Genomic DNA, 19,259 nt, shown 5'->3' on the forward strand with positions numbered 1-19,259 from the left:
TGCTCCCAGCGTCCTGCCAATATTTCTGATTTAATCTCCCTTCATCTCAATCATTTTTCTAATCGGGTTATAAGAAACATTTTTTGGTTTGTTTGTCCTTATCCAACATTAAACACTCAATCGGAATAAATATATATATATATATATATATATATATATATATATATATATATATATATATATATATATATATACACACGGAAATCGTGGTATATATATATACCACACAAAAAACAGACACTTCTCGTCAAAAGTACTGTACTGTTGTTTTGCTTGAATTGACTAACCTGGAGAAAGAGCCATGGCGTGTCACACGTTCCAGAAAGATTTTTTATAAAGAGACAGCTCCAAATCAACTATATGAATGGAATTAAATTGAATTACAATGTCACTGTTATGTCAGTGATAATGCGATGTCCAACTCCGAAAATGAAAGTAGCCCTTCTTTGGTTAATAAACCAATAAACTAATTTGAAAGCGTAGCAATGAAGGGTCAAGGGTTTAGATCAAGGGGAAGTCTGACATCACTGCTGTAGGAGGAAGTAAAAAAAACAAAACCATACATCTTAAAGAACAGGCATAATGAAATATCGAATTGTTCTTTAAGGATTTTGTTGAGTTTAGTGCTGTTGTGATTGAAACTTTTCCACCGAGTGTGACCTCTCTCTAGTGGGTCAGAGCCGCGCAGCGGCATCAGGGGAATGTTGTTTGAAGGAGAGTTATTTTCAGTAAATGAGTTCAGTTGAGCTTGCTGTAGAGCAGTGCATGAAATCTACAGGAGCAGCCTGAGGCAGAAGCTGCATTTCTATCTAACAGTTTTTTCTTTTCAGCTAACTAATGTTTGACATTCATGAGGCACGTGGTCGGCTTTGCAGAACATTTATCCAGGGTGTACGAGCTCCGTTTTAACAGAGAAGACTGCACGTGTCTCCACTGCTGACATTTATAAACACACAGCCAGCAGATAATCAGAACAATGAGCAGCCTGCTGACCAGAGACAGGCAGGAGAGTGCGATGGACAGGGACAGGACAGAGCAGAGGAAGGGACTGGGAACAGAATAAAATGATGGAAGAAGTTCAGTGTGTAGGCCTGTAGCCTGTGAAACAGAACCTCTACCAGGAGCTTCAAACATACTGGCAGGGGCTCGACAGGACAATTGAAACCTCTTCCTAACAGCATGTCACATATATGCTTTCTTTTAATTGATGTTTAATTGATAGAGGCTGTATTCGCAGAACATGGACCATTGCTTTACAGCTCTGTGAGTTACAATGTCATTTGGAAAAAGAATCAAATCATAATTAGGGATTGCTTTAGAAAGTACACAACGGTTATATACAAAAGATAGCACTGGAGAGTGAGAAGCTGCGAGATCACAGCCCTGTATCTGCAAGTTGCTGGTAGATTAGAACTAAATCCACGTGTTCTTATGTGTTAAGACAGGCTGTAGATTTTTTAAAAAAACAACATAACTTTCAATTAAGTGATCTGCTCAGGAGAAAGTGCACTTCACTGAACAGAAGATCGAGTACTGAGCTGAGGGAAAGAGCCACTTGATTAGTGAACCTGCCAGCCATGGGTAAGGGGAAGGCAACAGCAGGTTCAAACACTTGCTTTCTTAGTCAACATGAAGGATGCTGTTTGTCTTTCATCATTTCATGCACTGGTGCTTAAAAGTATTATTTTGATGTACTTAAAAGTTTATGTGATTAATATCTGTCCTTTAGTTAAAATGTCCACCTATAATTTGCCCCATTGTTCTGTGGCTTGAGAGCAGAGGAGAAGACAGTTTTAGAGCAATCCCTTCCCCGTATAATGGACTAAGGTTTGAAAGTCGTTGCTTATTTGTTTCTGTTTGCAGTAAATCCCTTTAATTGTTTGCACAGCAGTAAAGTAGGTACATAAGAAACAAGTACTTGAGATTTCTGTGTTGACAGACTGTTGTATTTAAAGGGAAATGCGTGTGTTTCTCTTACATAGTTTTCTCCATTCCCTTTCCTGAATCCCACCATTATAAAAACCTGTGTATTACACTGAGCAAACAAATATGGCACAGAGAACCTGATACGGTACGACACTAATACAGCAATGGATTTCCAGTATTTCCAAATATGGAAATATTATCACGTCCACCAATGTTGGGCCCCTCCATGGTCGCTGGTGATCGTTTGGTGGTGGTTCACATACAGTCACCAGATTAAATGCACTAGACCGTGGATGAGTAACAAACCAGTGACTCATTGTGGCTGAAAGGTTTAATCTCCTATTTAGACTACCCGCCCTCCCCCTCGCACTCTCTTTCACTTTAGAGGGTCAATGCCATCCTGGGTCTGTCCTATTCAGCCACAGTGGCAGCAGATCCCAAACACAAACTGCTACACAAACAGAAGTCTGGAGCAGCTGTCTCACTGGTGAATGGGCTTCGCTGTCATGAGTCAAGGTTACTGGTACACTGGGGGGTTATTGAGCGCCTAACTCCTGTTGAGACTTGTTTCATTTCTTCAGAAATACATATTTCACAAAGGAATATTTTGACAACTACTAACGTGCTTTGGCTGAAGATCTAAAGCTTTTTGATTGATCCAAGACCCCAGGGGATATCTCTTAACACAGGACTGTAGGGAAGTAAGCAGGTAGTCTTAGTATCAAGTGCCACACTCTTATCGACTACCCCACAGGATCATTGGGCTATGCTAGGTACTGAGGAGCATGTTAGTACAGACAGTTCAGTTAGACTGTGTGGCACAGATAACATTAATTGAGTAGGGATTAACGCATGCTTGCCGTGCAGTGCAATTCCTATTGTTAGCCTAAAAAATGCTTAAAAAATCCAATCACCTCCCTTTTGTTGTAGTGGGAATCTTGTGTTACTCTGCCTGTGTTTTTATATGAATTCAGGATATGGAAATAAAACTCGATAGATAAACTGCTGCATCCTGGTAGCTTTGCTGTAGATCACATGATTGGATTGCAGTAAGATCACTGAAGCACAGCACATGAAGTGATTGGGTACCAACATGCACTTACAACTTTGCATCTCCAGTCTTTGAAATTCTGCATATTCCAAACTGAAGTATAAAATGCAAGCAAAGAATAACACTTTCTTTTACTGAAGAAAGGGGGATCAGTGATAATATTGCACTTCTACTGTAGGAGAAAAATAAATGGATTTTAAAACGTAGCGTTACTCCTTTAATTAAAATGTCAGACAATACTACAGCCCTTGTGTGTTGTGAATAGAAGACATGAATTTGTATTGAAGACTGAACTCCAGAACATGCTGTAGATTAGGGGCAGGTTGACATCACAGATTTGCATAGTAATAGGTTTTAAAATTCACTCATGATGGCAGCTTTTTGACATTTTTTTTTTCACAGCAGTATTTTGTGAAACACACAGCGTGATTTCTTTTCAAATTATTAAACAACGGGTTACTCTCTACTACAATCAGATAGCAAGCAGGCAATTGCATTTAAATGTCACAGGCTATCGGCTGGGTGGGTGGGGGCTGAAATGTATTTTTCACATTATGTAAAGTCTTATTAATATGGAGCATGTGCAAATATCACAGGACCCCCACGGGACAAACAATGCAAATGCTTGAAATGTTATTGAGCACAATTGCAGGTCTGGTTCAGACAGAATCAATGCCAACACCGAGTATCTCAATCCAAAACTCAGTGCCAGGGCTGGAACCACGGTTCATTGTGTAATGAAGTCCTGATTTAAAGCGACAACCCTCTTCGGGATTATTTCCCCTGTTCCCTTTGCAGGTTTATTCTGGTGCTCGCGCAGGGCACAAGGCTGTCAGCCAGACAGACTGAAGCCATCCCTCCAGTCCACGCCTGTCCACGCTGCCCTGAAGCAGTCCTCATGTCTGCAGTAAAACTGCAGCAAAGAAAGCCAACACTTCCAAGCAGGATTTTTTTTTTTGCCTGCGCTAATGCCTACATCAGTGTCTGTGTCCATGCCTGAAGCCTGCCCTGCCTGGAGGGACTGATCTCGTGGGCTTGCTCACCACCCCCTCCCGCGACCTCTTGTCTGGGGACAGATTGGTTTGATTGTGATTGGTTTGATTGGCTCACAAAGCAACAGATTAAAGAACAAACTGCACCTACACGATGAACCGCACATTGTAGAGATCTAGGAGATTTTTAAATTGTTTTTAGGGATCATATTTGATTAGAAAATACAACTCACATTACTTTAATGTGCTTTACCATACATGTTTGTTATATTTCTATTCAGGACACACCTAAGTAAACTTGCACAGTGCGGAGGGCTACAGTACAAAATCAGTTTACTGAGGATTAATGACTAGCTAGGGGGCTTCAGTTTACTGAGGATTAATGACTAGCTAGGGGGCTTCATGGCTGTTAAAGTCAGTTGGTTAATAATTCCCTTGAAAAGCACTTCCACCATCTGAGACTATTTTGTGAACACCAGACAAAACAAAATAGGATCCCGCTGAAATATAAACCTGGAGCGCAGAACCGGAGTAGGAACCATTGCTCTGCAGGAGATGCAAACCAAGAGCAGCGTCTCCATGGGGCTCCCGGCCCTTCAGCAGAAGCATGCCCTGCCTGCAGACGATACAGGTTCCCTTTCCGCAGCCACTCCAGTTTACCCACCTTAATGGTGTGACATGCAGCGCTGGCTCTTCTGAGAAGAGCCCCGATAATGTTCTCTGTATTCTCACCTCGGCGGTCTCTGGCTCCGTCGCTATTCCATGGGAAATGCCTCCTGCAACGGCCAGGGACTCCGATCACAGAGCCCAATGTTTAAATGATCTTTACTTAATAACAATCAGGTCAAGAAGTCAAAAACATGGAATGAATGTGCATTAAATAAGGCATCTGCCACTGCTTGCTCAGGCATGTGCTACAAACAAGAGGGAAGCAGCTAATACTCACCGCAGGGACCCTGCATTCATCCAAGTGTAGCGTATAGTGTGTAAACAAACCTTGGTAAGGAGCTACTAGGAGTAACAGCTGTATGATGACTATAGTCTGAGAAAACTAGAAATAAAGGGCAGAGATCATAGGTTCTGTCTTAGTGATCTAAACAGTGGTGTATCTAAATACAGCTGCTCATTAAATCTGTATTGATCCAGTTGATGTTTGACCCTGTTATTGACATTACCCCATATAATAAAACAAAGGGAAATGAGGTTTACAGGTAACAGCGGTGCTAAGATCAGCCACAGTTTAGATCATTAAAATAGACTCCTGTGCCTGTAAAGGAAACATTTTAAAGCAAGTAATAAAAAAAGTGCAGTGCATTAACACAGAAGAGATTACAATCAGATTTTACAAAAGCTTGATAATGAATTTGCAAGGCAATGGAATAATGTGTGGGCAACCAAGCAGCATGGCATTTAAACAAATATACTGTAAGAGAACAGAGCAAAAGAAGCACATGTGCCGGACCACAAGGCTGTGGGAAAGAGTAACTGCCCGAAATGTCCTGAAAGAAATTTCAGATTGGTACATAAAGACCACAATGGTACATAAAGACCACAATACCAAAACCTAACTACTTCTTGCTTGGAAACTGAACAAACGCGAGAGACGAGAACACAGCAGAGAGATGCAGTGCATATGGCGTATTGATTGCATCAGTGTTTGTACTTTTAATCAAAAGGCTTCTGAAATACATTAACAGGAAAGCCAGTTCTGTCAAAGGACTAAACTCCAGCCAAGTAGCCAGAAGGCCTGGTGCTGTCCGAGGGAAACAGTCTGGGAGTTGCAGATAAAAGGATTTTCCATCTACTCCCAAAGCTTACAAGGTTGAATATGAATACAGAAGAGCTTTAACTAAGGTGAGAGAGCAGAGGTGACTGCAGCAGCTACTGTACGGTAACAGGCACAATTCCTCAAAGTGAGGGCAGGTGTGAGGTTCCCTTCCTCAGGTGTAGACAGTGTTGTAGAACAGGTGCAGATTAATGCTTTCTTGTCACTCCATTCCAGTGCATTGAACTTGCTTTGCTTGACAGCTATAGCAGTTTAACAGCGTTCTTTATAATCTCCGGGCAAGCAGCAATGTTGTTGTGTTTAATCGTGCAGTGTCACCTGTCCCGTGGGTATTGTGGTAATATAGAAATGCACCGCACAGGGTACAAATCTCCTAAAATAACGGGCTCTCGTCCTTGTAGTTAATGAACAGAAATGTCTGGGCATAGATGGAGAAAGACGGGCAAGGCTTTTCAGCGATGGGCCAGCTGAGGGAATTCAAATACTGAGCTCAAGATTTAAATCAGTTCTTATTTCCAACACACCCACACCTACTTTAACATTAGGGTTAGGGTTGTGGTTAAATCTCACCATTTATTTATGAGAAAATGAAATTTGCACACAGAGAAGGGTAAATGGTGCTTTCAAACTTATTTAGGGACATTTCCGTGGTACAAAAAAAAAAATCTATTCTCAGTCCACTGAGTTACAAGAACCCAGGGTGACTTCTATTGGCTGTCAGCGGGATCATTTCTAAATAGAAATCCGCACAGTTGTATATTCAGCATCCTGTTTGGGAATCCAATGCGAGATTTCATAAGCATGATGGTCAACAAAGTTCAGATCTGAGCAACGCAGCCTAGAAACACAAACGGCATTGGCTTGCTGTGCAAGAAACCGCACTGAACTGCTGGTGCTTACAAGGAGGGCATGCACTGCAGTAGCTGTCATAACATTAGTAATGATGGACCAGACTTTGGGGAAAAAAATAAGTGCATGTGAGTACAAGCAATGAAGAAACAAAATCAGTCTGGGAGGAGAACGGCACCCCAGACCATTGCTGCTGCTTTGCCAGCATGCAGAGGCTGCTATGGATTAGCTGCTGTGCCTCTTAGGCGTGCAATGTCACACATTGTCCAGTTGGTAATGTCTGTGTTATTTTGTGATTGCAGAGGGTGTGCCTAACAAAAGCACATGTGCTCTAGCTCCAGGGACCAGGCTTTCGAGGACACATCAAAGGGCTGGAGAGTGGGAGATTTCCCTTAACATTTCGCTCTTCCAGTGTTTTAATAAGGTTTGGGACCCTGTGTTTTTACTAGTTCCCTCGTCTCCATATTGAACGGGTTGCTTTGGGAACCCATCCAGAAGGGTGGCGTGGCACCAGTGGGATTCATGGCATTGGTTGTAGCAAACAAAATAATTCTATAAGCTGTGCTTGTTTTGCACTTATGTTTGTGATATAGGTCTCAAATGTGCAGTTCAGAAGCAAAGCATTTTAAAACATGTTGTGGAGTGATATATCAGGTGAAAGAAAGTTCTCAGTTTCTAAGATGTATTCTCAGGAAATCTGTTACACTTGCACTTCCAGGTCATTTCACCACAGCAGTGTGGGTCGAAGCATGTTACTGGCTGACAGCATGTCAGTCAATCGAGGAAGCAGTTGGTTGGTTAATAGCCGGCAGCAGACTTCAAAAGGATGGGGGCTATATCACCCTGGGAAGTGCAGCACTATCTGGAAGCATGGTTTTCAAACAGAGATTTCTTTAACTAGCTTTACTGTAACATGTGGCTGTTTAAAAACTGCACCTATATAACCTATATAAGAGAGGAATTGCAGAGCAGGTAGGCTTTATGAAATGTATTGGTAAGCTACAGTCACTGTGATCCTGATATATACACAATGATGCCAATCCCTTAATGCTAAATGAACTTCCACATGCTAGGGTCCATTTCATGATCAGCAATACATTTAGGAATTGAACCCAAGCACCTGTGAACCCGTTCTACATTCCTACACTTCAGATTTAATCCTTACTTTTGTTTAAGAGGTAATCTTTTTAAACTGACAAACCTCCAAATAAATACTCTAGTTGCATTTGGATACGACATGTATCATGCTAATCCCGCACTGTAACGACAGTAAATCGTGCAGCCACGAAAGAGTTCTGCAACATTCTGACAGCGGCACTACGCTGAGGTTCACTCGATTCTCCTTTTGCAGGTCGTTGCTTTTCTTTATGTGGGACCCGTAAACTGATACCCACACAGCTGCTTGTGGCACTTGGACAGCGACTTGGAGAAGTCTTGGGAGTCCAGAGAAACTTTGAAAGGTTTCCAATACCCCCCTAAAAATAGCTGCCGAATAGAATCCTTAACCCTTAACTGTCACAGTCAAACCCCACAACTGCAGTGAATCCGCTGGTGGTCGCGCGCTAACTCGAGTCACCTCCTTTTCCATAATGTAAAGCACAAGCCAAGTTTCCCATGCGATGCTTTTTTTTAACCAGTAACCCGGGTTGCACCTGAAGACACGTCGAGTAGACGGGGATTGTGAAGCGGTACAGTATAACACAGCGAGGATTAAACAAGTCCGCGTTTAAAGCAAAGGGGAAGAAAAACAAGGGGAACACAGTTCGCGTTTGTTCTGGGTTTATCTTCGTTTCTTTATTATTATTTTGAGTTCCTATAAATTACTAAAGCTCTCGATTATCTTCATTGAAAAGGTAGGTATATACAATAGGAATGTTTATAAGAGATTGCCTGTATTTGTATACAGTAGTCTACCGGCGACGCTTCATGTGGAATGCTTTCATTAAAAAGCTGTACATTGTTGTCGTTGCTACACATTGCCTGGAATGACTGCTTCTTCTTGTGCTGTCCTCTGGAGATTTCTGCACGGTAGTCGGCTGATCCGCACTTCGTTTCAGTCTGTACAAAACCGCTTCAGACAGTGTGGCTGGGTGTTTGTGTTCCATAGACGTGGGGAAATTCTGCTCTAACGTTATTATGCTGTTTTATATTAGGAAGAACGAGCAGGGTGAATTAAAATGCGGTTCTAACTGGACATAAATCTAGATCAGCAACAGTGCCTGACAGCGGTTTCAATTTGGAGCGATTGTTATTTTTCATCCAATCTATTTCTGTGGTCGTCATCCTTGAAAAAGTCAGGGTGGAGCAGTAAGTGTATCGATTCAAAGGACTATACAAACTAGGGCTTTTTGTTACTCGTTTAAGCCCAGTTATAAAAGCAATCAGGCTAGTATATAGTTTTCAAAGACATTCTCCCTGCTCAGGCTTGGTGCTGGCCAGGGTTACGATTTCTACCAGGGACAGGACAGCGAGGCAGGGGGCTGCTATTAATGAGCTTTGCGTCTGGGCTGTACTGTGCTTGCCCCACATATCCTAAGCGCGTTAAGTTCTCATCCTTTTTGGCTTAGACAATAGGAGACGTCTTTCAGAGTTTTTCAAAGAGTTTTGCAGGATCGTTTTCTCTGTTATCATTAATCTTTTTAATATTCGATGTTTTGTGGCTTGAGCTGGGTTTAAACTCAGAAAACCAAAACCCAGTTGACGCATCAACACATGCCATTCAGACAACGCGTTTAACGCGATTCTGTATAGAACCGGAAGCCACTGCTGCATGGTGACAGGTACTGTGCGTTGGGAAAGCGCTGGGACCGTTAGGATACCTCAATACTTCTCCATTGCAGAGCCCTGCTCCAGCTGCTCACACGCTCTCAATTCCAGGACTGCGTTTACATGCCCAGCCTGTATGATGGCAGTGCCTTTTGCAGTCAACGTAATTTATAATGTATTGCTTACTGTGGTCAGTTAGTGTATCCAACCGCAGCCTAACCAAACTGAGACTTAAGGGCAGTGCATGAAGTAATTGAAGTATCTGTATTTCCATTACATTTCATTATTATTATTATTATTATTATTATTATTATTATTATTATTATTATTATTATTATTATTCATAAGAATAATAACGGCTACGTAATTGTATTTATTTAGATAACATACACATTTGTTGAAGGACGTTGCTCGATTTAGAAATTACATTGATCAGTATATTAGCAAACCATTGACTCCAGTTTCGCAGTTCACTGTTAATCGAAGCCCCTTTGTTTCTATAATATATTAACTGACAATACTTTGAAATGAAGGCTTGGCACATGTTAATAAGGGTCTAGCCTGGGTCGGTATTGTATTGGTGGCTGTGCATGGGATATACAAGAGCAGCTCATTAACATCTTTCAGTTTTTGATTCAGTGGTTGATTTCGGTAAACTACCATCTTCTAACAATAATCGACCAAATGTGTATTTACTTGTCTGACTGCCGCAGAAATTAACTTGACATCATATTTAAACATATAATAAAGTATAGGCGTTTTTTACCTTTTCATTCTTTTAGAAACAAAATCAGCCAATTTAAAAGTAATTACGCTTGGAATAATACACCATTTCCTATTGAATTAATATTGAATGGAACATCTATCACACATTCACAAGTATTCATGTTATATAAAAATCATGAATCATTGATTCAACTCCGAATAGCCACTTATTAATACACCAGAACGTTCGTCTTAACCTTTAAAACACGCCCTGGGTACACGTGTTCGTGTTTATTATTATTATTATTATTATTATTATTATTATTATTATTATTATTATTATTATTATTATTATTATTATTATTATTATTATTAAGACGCTGTAGTGTAATGCCTCGGGGCTCGTAGTGAATTCCTAATGAAATGTTAATACTCGTGTATTATGGAGTCTGGTGATGTCGTGCTTCAGCGCTCCGTACCTGCAGCATCATTGTGAGCTGGGGAGTGAAGTACACAAAGGAAACGGTACCCTTGCATGCTTACATCCTGTTGATATGGTGTTGTTCCTGCTCTTGTTCAGTATTCATGTGGTGTGTCTGGGGTCCCTATACAGCGACGATCGTTGCATGCAGAATGAACCTTCACGACGCTGGCTCCCGAATACGCGACTCTTCTAGAATTGTCACCTTGCTTCTAGAAAAGCAGGTTCCCCCGAGCCATTTCACTTCCATTTCTGTCTGTCTGCTCTGACGTCGACGCGCTCACGGTGGGAGCGCTTTTTTTTTTTTTTTTTTTTTTTACTACAACAGAAAGCATCGTGTTTTTGTACCGATAAGAACTGGATTCAGTTCAGACGGGTCTTTCTTTTTTATTCTGTTGAAGACCTGTAGACCTGGAAAGAATAAGGTAAGACAATTTATTTTTCACGAAAGGATGGAACAGTTTGATTCCTGTTTATAATGGCGATTCCGGGTTTTTTTTTTTAGAGCATTTTTAAACAAGACGCGAGAGATATGTGCAAAGCAACATATTAGGTGTACTGTGATTGTGTGGTCTATAAAGGACTTATTGAGAGCTAATTTCAACACGGTGTACCATTATGCACGTCGTTCTGTTTGTCTAAACAACCAACAATTGTGCAACATTGTATAGGCTGCTGTTGCTAGTTAAACCGCAATCTTTTGTTGTTTGTTAACACGATTGCATGACTTTTCTCCTCTACGCTTTCTTTGTGTATGTGTCATTTGTTTTCAGAATGAGGGAATTGACATGTCAGTTCTTCCCAATATAATTGCATAACAGAAGTGATCATTTAACCATATAGCCAATAAGGGCATCTATTTCCCCGCGTATATTCAAGATATTCTGTTTTTTTTTAAAAATCAATTTTCAGAGCGCTCGTCTTGAGAATCCGTGGTGACAAGGGGGGGTTGTCAAGGATTTCCGAGAAGAACTCAGACGTTTGCACACCAATCGAGGATTTCGTTTTTTTAGTTTTATTCTGGAAATATACATCCAAACTGGGATCTATGAGCGGAAAAGTGACCAAGCCTAAAGAAGAAAAGGATGCTCCCAAGGGTAAGCACCGAGCCTGTCCATTTACACAACGCTCCTCTTAAAGACACAGTGCCCCCGTGTGTCGCTGCTGTAGCATTAGCCTATGTGCGTTCCTTAAGGGCAAACGCATGGTAGCCTGTACACCTGTATCAAATAAATACATGTAGTAAACAGTCCACTCAAATATATTGTAAACTAAGTTTTTTTGTGGCTTATAAAAACTTCCTTTATTTTCGTTTGCCTGTGACTTACAATACAACGCTGAAACACAGACGATGACACGGGTACACTGCCCCTTTAATGCTATGGCAGTTGAACATTGATGTCATTTTCATCCTGTTGAAATATTCATGTATTTATTTATTTATCTATTTATTTATTTATTTATTTATTTATTTATTTATTTATTTGGTTTGTTGCGTGCACCGTGCAATCTGATTCATTCTAAGGTAGGTTTGTCGCGTGTGTAAACGGATCAATCTATTCCGGTCACACCAAGGCGCTATGCCCAAGGACAGTATGTGGTTATGGTTTGAAATTTAGTTGAGTCCTACGAGCTAGAGCTACGGTATTATCGCACGATCTGCTTCTGCAGTGCCATGGAATCACGGTGCGCAGCCTCTCGATGTAAACTGGGTACCCATTTCCATGGAGACATAGAGGCGAGAGAGGGTTGCTAAAGGAGTCCGCCCTCGTTTAATTTCATGTACGCGCTAGCATATGGGGCAACAGCATGACCGCTATCGCATTGTCATGCCCGAGCATTTTATGTATATTTTATTTTTATTATTTAAATTTGTTTATTGTTCATGCAAAGCTGCTTTCCAAACTTCAAAAACAAAAAGAAGAAAAAGACTGAAATGTCAGATTGGTTGTTGAATTAATATTAAAACTACACGATCCTTCACATTGTTAAAGCTGGTGGTAACAGTAAACTACCCAGTGTGATACTATATATTTTAACAACAGGGAGAATGATATATTGACGATTTCTCCCGTGTTGTTCTTTGTCCCAGTGTAGTTTACAGTCGGTTTTCTTGTTCTTATTTTTGCTCTGCCAGTCTCATCTTAGGCATGAACACAGCAATGCTGCTGTATATTCCCCTGCTGCGTTTTTCTTTTCAGCCGTCGTGCGTCATGGAGCTTGCTGTTCTCAAAGCATCGAAGTTCCATGCTCTGCCTCTGTGTTGGCACATCTCAGTCAGAACGCATTGCTTGCAATGATTTTGCGATCCGGAATGATAAGCACAAGGGTCCTTTCCATTCAACTACAGTAGACTTTAAAAGTATTGTCATACTAATGCAGATCTCAACATTAAAGCCTGATATGTTTGTATTAACTGTTGTTTTTCATCCACCCCTGAATGTGCGTTGGCTGCATACTGTACAATACGTTTACATGCACAGTATTTTACACACCTTATCTGTACAGTGTCTCCTGTGTGGAGCATAACATAGCTGTCTGTGTTTGCAATACATGACGTCTGGTTTTCTATTAGAGCAGTGTCTTCTACAGCGTCTTGTTTTTGAAAGCTGATCTGGAAGCTGGTAACATGTGATTTGAGTGTGCTCCAGTCTGACTGGGATACTGGGACCCTCCTTTATAAATAAATGGGGGAATCGTTGACCTTGGTCGTTGTAATACAGACCTGGATCCCTCAAGTGAAATAAAACAAGTAGATAATGTTACAAAGTTTTATTACAACACCCTCTAAAAGTAACGTCAAGCATGCGTTCAGTACAGCAGACAGGGACGATACCAGTGTCAGCGCTGTGTATGTTCACCAGATCTGCACTACAGATTTGCTTTAGCAGAACAATATGTTGTATTAATAGACTATGAAACATGTTACAACAACACCTACAGCTTGTATTAAAGGTCTGATTAGGGATGACGAGGGTTGTTGTCCTTAAACACCAGCTGTTAATTGAACACCCTGTAGGTTTCTACAAAGAGTTTTTCTACAGCGTAAAACAAACATGCTTAAAATAAAACAAGTTAAAAACTGCATAGTGTGGCCAAAGAGTATAAATGGTATTTTTAAAAGTGTGCTCTAAAAGATAGAGATCCTCTTCTGTAAGCAAGGTCATGCATCTGGTTGCTGATTAATGCCCCCTTGGATTCTCCGAGGTGTACTTGCTGTATATACTGTGTACTGTCACACATATATATACCTGTACAGTACTGGCTTCAGCAGACTTCCAGAAGGTAGAATACTGACTTGCTGTAAAACGTATAGTTTTTTTTAACTGGATCAACTTATTGGTGTAAAGGTAGACAAGTCTGTCTGTCTGTCTCATCCATCTATCCATCCATCATTCAGGGTGTACTGTATGTTCTATCTATGTGAACTAAATATTGATATCTATCTATCTATCTATCTATCTATCTATCTATCTATCTATCTATCTATCTATCTATCTATCTATCTATCTATCTTTGTATTTCTGTTTGTCTGTCTGTCCAATGTTGCATCCCCAATAAGCAGCCTTTATATACAGTAAATGTCTGCCTCTTTGTCTGTGGCAACCTGCACAATAGATCTCAGCTTGTGTATTTTTATACACAGAGTAAACGTTATAAAGGTTTTTTTTTTTTTTGAAGGTTGATCTCATTAAAATACATCATTGGAATCTTGCCACTGTATGCTCAAAATAGCCTGGGAGTAAGCTGAGGACCAATTGAAAGTGAACGGCCCTTGATGCCTGTTAATAAATAGATTAATTTTGCTGGTCTGTCGTCACCGCGAGTATCTAAGCACTCCGAAGGCAAAAATCTCATTACCAGAAGGGATGATTATTTCAACCAATTGCATCTCAAGTTCTAGGAGCAAAAAAAACAAAACAAATATTGCCATTAAACAAAAAAAAAGGTGTTTCCTGGAAAGATGATTGAATTTGTATTGTAATACTGAAATTAATAACCACTGCCTTTACTTCTTAACATTGTCAAACCTGATCTAGTAACAGAAACATTATTGTTCTAAATGTCTTCGCTGCTACACTGATCATAATGAGAACAGACTTGCTGTGTGGGAGACGATTATATCTGACCTTTCTTTAAACAACAAAAACGAGAACAAGGCACGAACGATGGGGATTTATATCACATTAAAATGCTTTGGGGATTAATGATCTCCAGCAAAAACACATTATGGATTTTATTAAGGGTCTGTGTCTGTGCCTGCAGTCTCTCAGCTTGGGGCTGCATTGTTCTGTTTCGTTCTTTATACATGTTACTGGAGCGTCTCGTGAGCATAGCCCAGTAAAATAAAGCTCATTTAATTCACGGTTGGCATGGTGAATCAATCACAGAAATGTATGATAAAGCATTGTAAAAGAATCATGCTTCACCCTGATAAATACATGCAGAAATAGCACGATAGCCTGCAAAATGCCATGCTGAGTACTTCTGAGCAGAGTTGCAGCGTGTTGGCTAGTTCAGATTGAAGCAATAAGACTGTCATTTGATATGGTTTCCATGGGAAGTAAAGTGAAGGGCAGTTATTGCTATTATACTGCACACTGGTCGAAATGGGCCAGCACTCAGTGGCACTGAATACAAACAGTTTTTCATTCCAGACGTGTGTGTTTTTCTCCCCACTGCACACAGTATTTATATATGCCTATCGTTGCTCTAATTTGAGTTGAATGGTAGCTGTGTACACAACCAGAATAATCATAATGTTTGTTGAAAGGCAGTTGTACATTTGTATGTGTCAGCCTAGCAGACGGGTCATTTAAGAACATTTGAATTATTATTATTATTATTATTTTATTTTATTATTTGAACAGGTGGTTTTTGGATACCTTGTTTTTTATAATGCAGAATTGGATATTCATAGAGGTCTAATCTTCAATTTCCTGTGTACCAATTCATGTTCTCATGAGATTATTAGAAATGTTTTTGTCTTCCTGTTCTGTTATTGGTAGCCTGGCTGTTTGTTTTTTTTTTGTTTTTTTTTAGAAAACAAAAGGTGCAAGTCTTATCTCTTATCAAAGGCGATACGACAAATAAAGACAGCAGATGGGTTTTTCAAGAAAAAGAGGAACAGATTGGTGGAGAGAGAGGCTCAGGGAGAGAGCTGTTCATCTTTGTTAAAAAAAGTAATTGCAGTTCCCTGTTTGGTTTAAAAAGCAATTAATTCATCATGGATCACCTACTTGTTCTTTGGTAACAGTGTGCCCTCGTTAAACACCCCGATCCAGCTCGATAAATAGCTTGTTCACCGTTTTACATGATCTAATAATGCAATGATTGGAGCCCTGTTTGAAATGGTACCATTTAAAGGCTGAATAAAAAAGACCGGCTAGTGAAATAGGGTCCCTGTCCCAGTATTTCACAATGGGGTGAGACTGTCCTCTCTATGGGGCTTCAATGGTTTGACATGTCCAAAAGGCAGCGTGGTATGGTATGAAATATGAAAGGTGTCAACTGAGGTATTCTTCTTGTTCTTTAAATACATTTTCTACAGCATTTGCTGGTACAGTCATCACAGCCTGGTGACTTTTTAAAACTCTGAAGTTTAAAGCCTCAATATAGCCTGAGTGAAGCTCTCAGAAACATGTCTAATCTCTGAGTACACATGGTACTCCCTAGGAACACTCTGCCCAGGTTGTGAGATGTGAGAAATAACATATTTGCTCTGTTTTTTATTACTGTTGTATTTTTTATTTCTTACATCTGAAATCGGCCGAGTGTTGCAGAAGGTAAGGTTAATAGGTACACCCTGGGGCACCAGACATACTTAGACATGTTTCTAAGAGCTCTAATGAAGCCACATACTTTTTCTTTTCTTTTTAAAATCCCCAGGATGTCGTGACCGAAACATACAATTACATACAAAGTGAAACAAACAAGAAAAACAATGTGCTACTTAAGATAACCCTAATATTTCTTACCCACATCAAGTTTGTCTTTAAGTTCAGCGACTGTAATTACCTTAACAGGCTTAATTGGTACTAAAAGTACTGCATTAAGATTCAGTTAAATGCCTTCACAGTTTACTCCAAATACTTGAGATAGCATGGACTTGCAGTGGTGGCTTCACGTGTGGTGAACCCACATTTACTGGTTTCATGCAGATTAATGTAATGCCCAGCTGGTTTATAAAGAAACGAGCGCACTTTTCCAGCTACCAGATAGATTTCACTGTATTTCATTGCACGTGTCAGCGGGCTGCAGACCCAGCTGCCAGCTCTGTCCTTCTTCAAGGCAGTGCTTGCCACTCATCGCTGGAGTTTCTTGTAGTGACATAAATCAGTTCTTCATTCCCCCAAAGGGTGGTTACATCACAGAACTGTCACCCTTGCTTTTTGAGCTTTCAGAAATATATATATATAATCTATTAGCTCCCGTGCTTGTCCCTGGGGGTCATCTGTTCTCTTGGTTATGTTAATGTCATTGCACAAGCTGACAGTGCAGTGACACAGTGCTGGACGATTCTTTACTGTAAGTGACTGCTCATAACCTGCAGTTGTTCAAGTTTACAGCTTTGGAACCCAGCTTCCAATTTGGTAATGTAAAATGGAATAAAGAACCCGGGTCAGCTGTGTTGCTGCTTGTGGCAGAGCAGAAAAAGATTCCTTCACATAATGAGAATGAGCCCACCATGTACACAAAGGTGCTGTGCTTGTTTAGCATGCGTGAATGTATTGTTATGATTTCAAATGTATTGTGTTATTATTTCAAAGGAAATGTATTGTTCGGGAACAGGGATTATTGTATGATTTAAATGTATTTTTGTGTTTTGTTTGTTATTGGTTTCAGTGTGGTCTGGCAGAGACGGTGTTAGCAGCTCTTCTTTGCCAGGCAGCTCGTGGGAATGCGTGGACGGCAGTCAGTGACTATTGACAAATTGACTGAACTCTTGTTTTATTAAATAGACACAAAATCCATTTAAACCATACAATAATAACATCACCCGTTCCCAAGCAATACATTTACTTTGAAATAATAACACAATGCATTTGAAATCATTACAATACATTCACCCGTGCTAAACAAGCACGACATCTGTATGTACATGCAGGCCTTTGCCCCGCCCCCTCTCGTTATGTTCAGGGCTTTTCATCTGTCCTGCCACACTGCTTAAGAAGGATTTTCTTTGGAATGTCTTTGAAATGGTTCCCTGATCTTTGTACAGAATTGATCCACTAGGACAGCAGTTCACAAGTAGAGTTAGACAATCTTTGCAAATGTTTCCACATTATATTGTACTAACAACTTTGGAAGCTTTGCTTGTGTGGATATTTTTAAATGCAACGAAACATGCAAATACATTATTCTGCTGGCATTCGCTGCAAATAATTTGCAAACAGTATGCAAATATACAGATTGTGGCCATTGATTTCCAGATGAAGAGGAAACGAAATTCAGTACATGCTGTGCGTGTGTGTGTATATACAGTATATATATATATATATATATATATATATATATATATATATATATATATATATATATATATATGGCAAGCATATTGCAAACATCTTTTGGAAATTAAACCTGTAGTGGCATTGCAACATACTTGCAAAAAATATTATGCTTTCCTGATAGGGCTGCATTGTTTGTGATACACACTCTAGTGAAGTACCGTTCCGTAATGCTTATAACCACGAGTTTGTCCAAATAAAAAAACATTATTCTACCAATGGCTCACATATAATTTGACCTGTCTTTAGTTGCCACAGAAGCATTATGGGAAGCATCTATTAATGACGCATGCCACATTTACCATTAAACCCTCAATCAAGCTTTATTCATTCATAAGCGGTTACTTATTTTAAAGCATGACAGAGAAATGAGACACGGAGACACAGTCCCGTCAGGGCTAACAGGAGCCACGGCACCCTGCTCTCCACTGCCTCACCTCACTAACACACTGCCAGCTTTCCCCTGCGAGGACATTGCATGTGGTAAGCCCTAAACGCCTGGATGTGTAATTGTTTGGGATCACGGATAATCCTGAAGTACCCTTCCTGTAGCCTGTCGAGGTGGAAGCGCTGTAAGCTCGCTGGATCACACGGGTCCGAACGGTCTGCCTGCCTCTCTAGCTGTTGTGCCCCATCTCTCTGAACCTCAGATGTACAGAACTGAAAAAGCAGTTTTCCAGGCTGAGCAAACCATTGTTCTGTAAAGGACAAGGTTCCATGCAATCTGTTTTATAAAACTGTTGTAGTTTAAAATGTACCCTAGACTAGCCCCAGTCATCTGAACTGACCCATGATCTGAACCATCATAATTCAATTTCTGTCTGTATTTTGTTCAAGAAAAATAAGAATCAAAAACATAAAACAAAGGCTATATAAGAGATTTGTGTTAAAGTGCAGATTACAGTCATTGATCCGAACATATCAGTTGTCTGGACAGAGTCCTAACTTGTCTGGATTAGCAAGAGCCTAAGGTAGTTTTCTGAGTAAATGGTTAAATCATGTGAAATGAAGATCCATTTCATATAGAGCTCAGTCCTGTGGAGGTGTTTAAATAGCAGTCACACGGGATCAAGTAAAAACAGAGTATATCATTATATCTTTCATGCCACACCAGAAACAAGGCACTGTGTGGTATTTGATCAAATTATATTTCAGATCGCCCAGGGATCCTGAGAGTCTGAGGCACCGTATT

The 19,259-nt window shown here is 40.2% G+C and overlaps 1 protein-coding gene across 3 annotated transcripts in view; it reads left to right on the forward strand.

Moving 5' to 3' along the window:
* The first annotated feature begins 8,176 nt into the window (after positions 1 to 8,176).
* Positions 8,177 to 19,259, forward strand: part of LOC117430763 (fibroblast growth factor 13) — a 90,482-nt gene continuing 79,399 nt past the window's right edge. Inside the window, exons 1-2 of one of the 3 annotated variants that reach the window (XM_059001122.1) lie at positions 8,177 to 8,457; positions 11,469 to 11,653. In XM_059001122.1, coding sequence (XP_058857105.1) covers positions 11,605 to 11,653 — 49 coding nt within the window. In that variant the 5' untranslated portion in view covers positions 8,177 to 8,457; positions 11,469 to 11,604. Of the gene's footprint in view, positions 8,458 to 10,607; positions 10,982 to 11,468; positions 11,654 to 19,259 lie in introns of those variants that run through there. The other 2 variants (XM_034051206.3, XM_059001125.1) reach the window with 2 other exon arrangements.

The sequence above is a fragment of the Acipenser ruthenus genome, chromosome 26, assembly GCF_902713425.1.
Source record: "Acipenser ruthenus chromosome 26, fAciRut3.2 maternal haplotype, whole genome shotgun sequence".
NCBI classification, from domain to species: Eukaryota; Metazoa; Chordata; class Actinopteri; order Acipenseriformes; family Acipenseridae; genus Acipenser; species Acipenser ruthenus.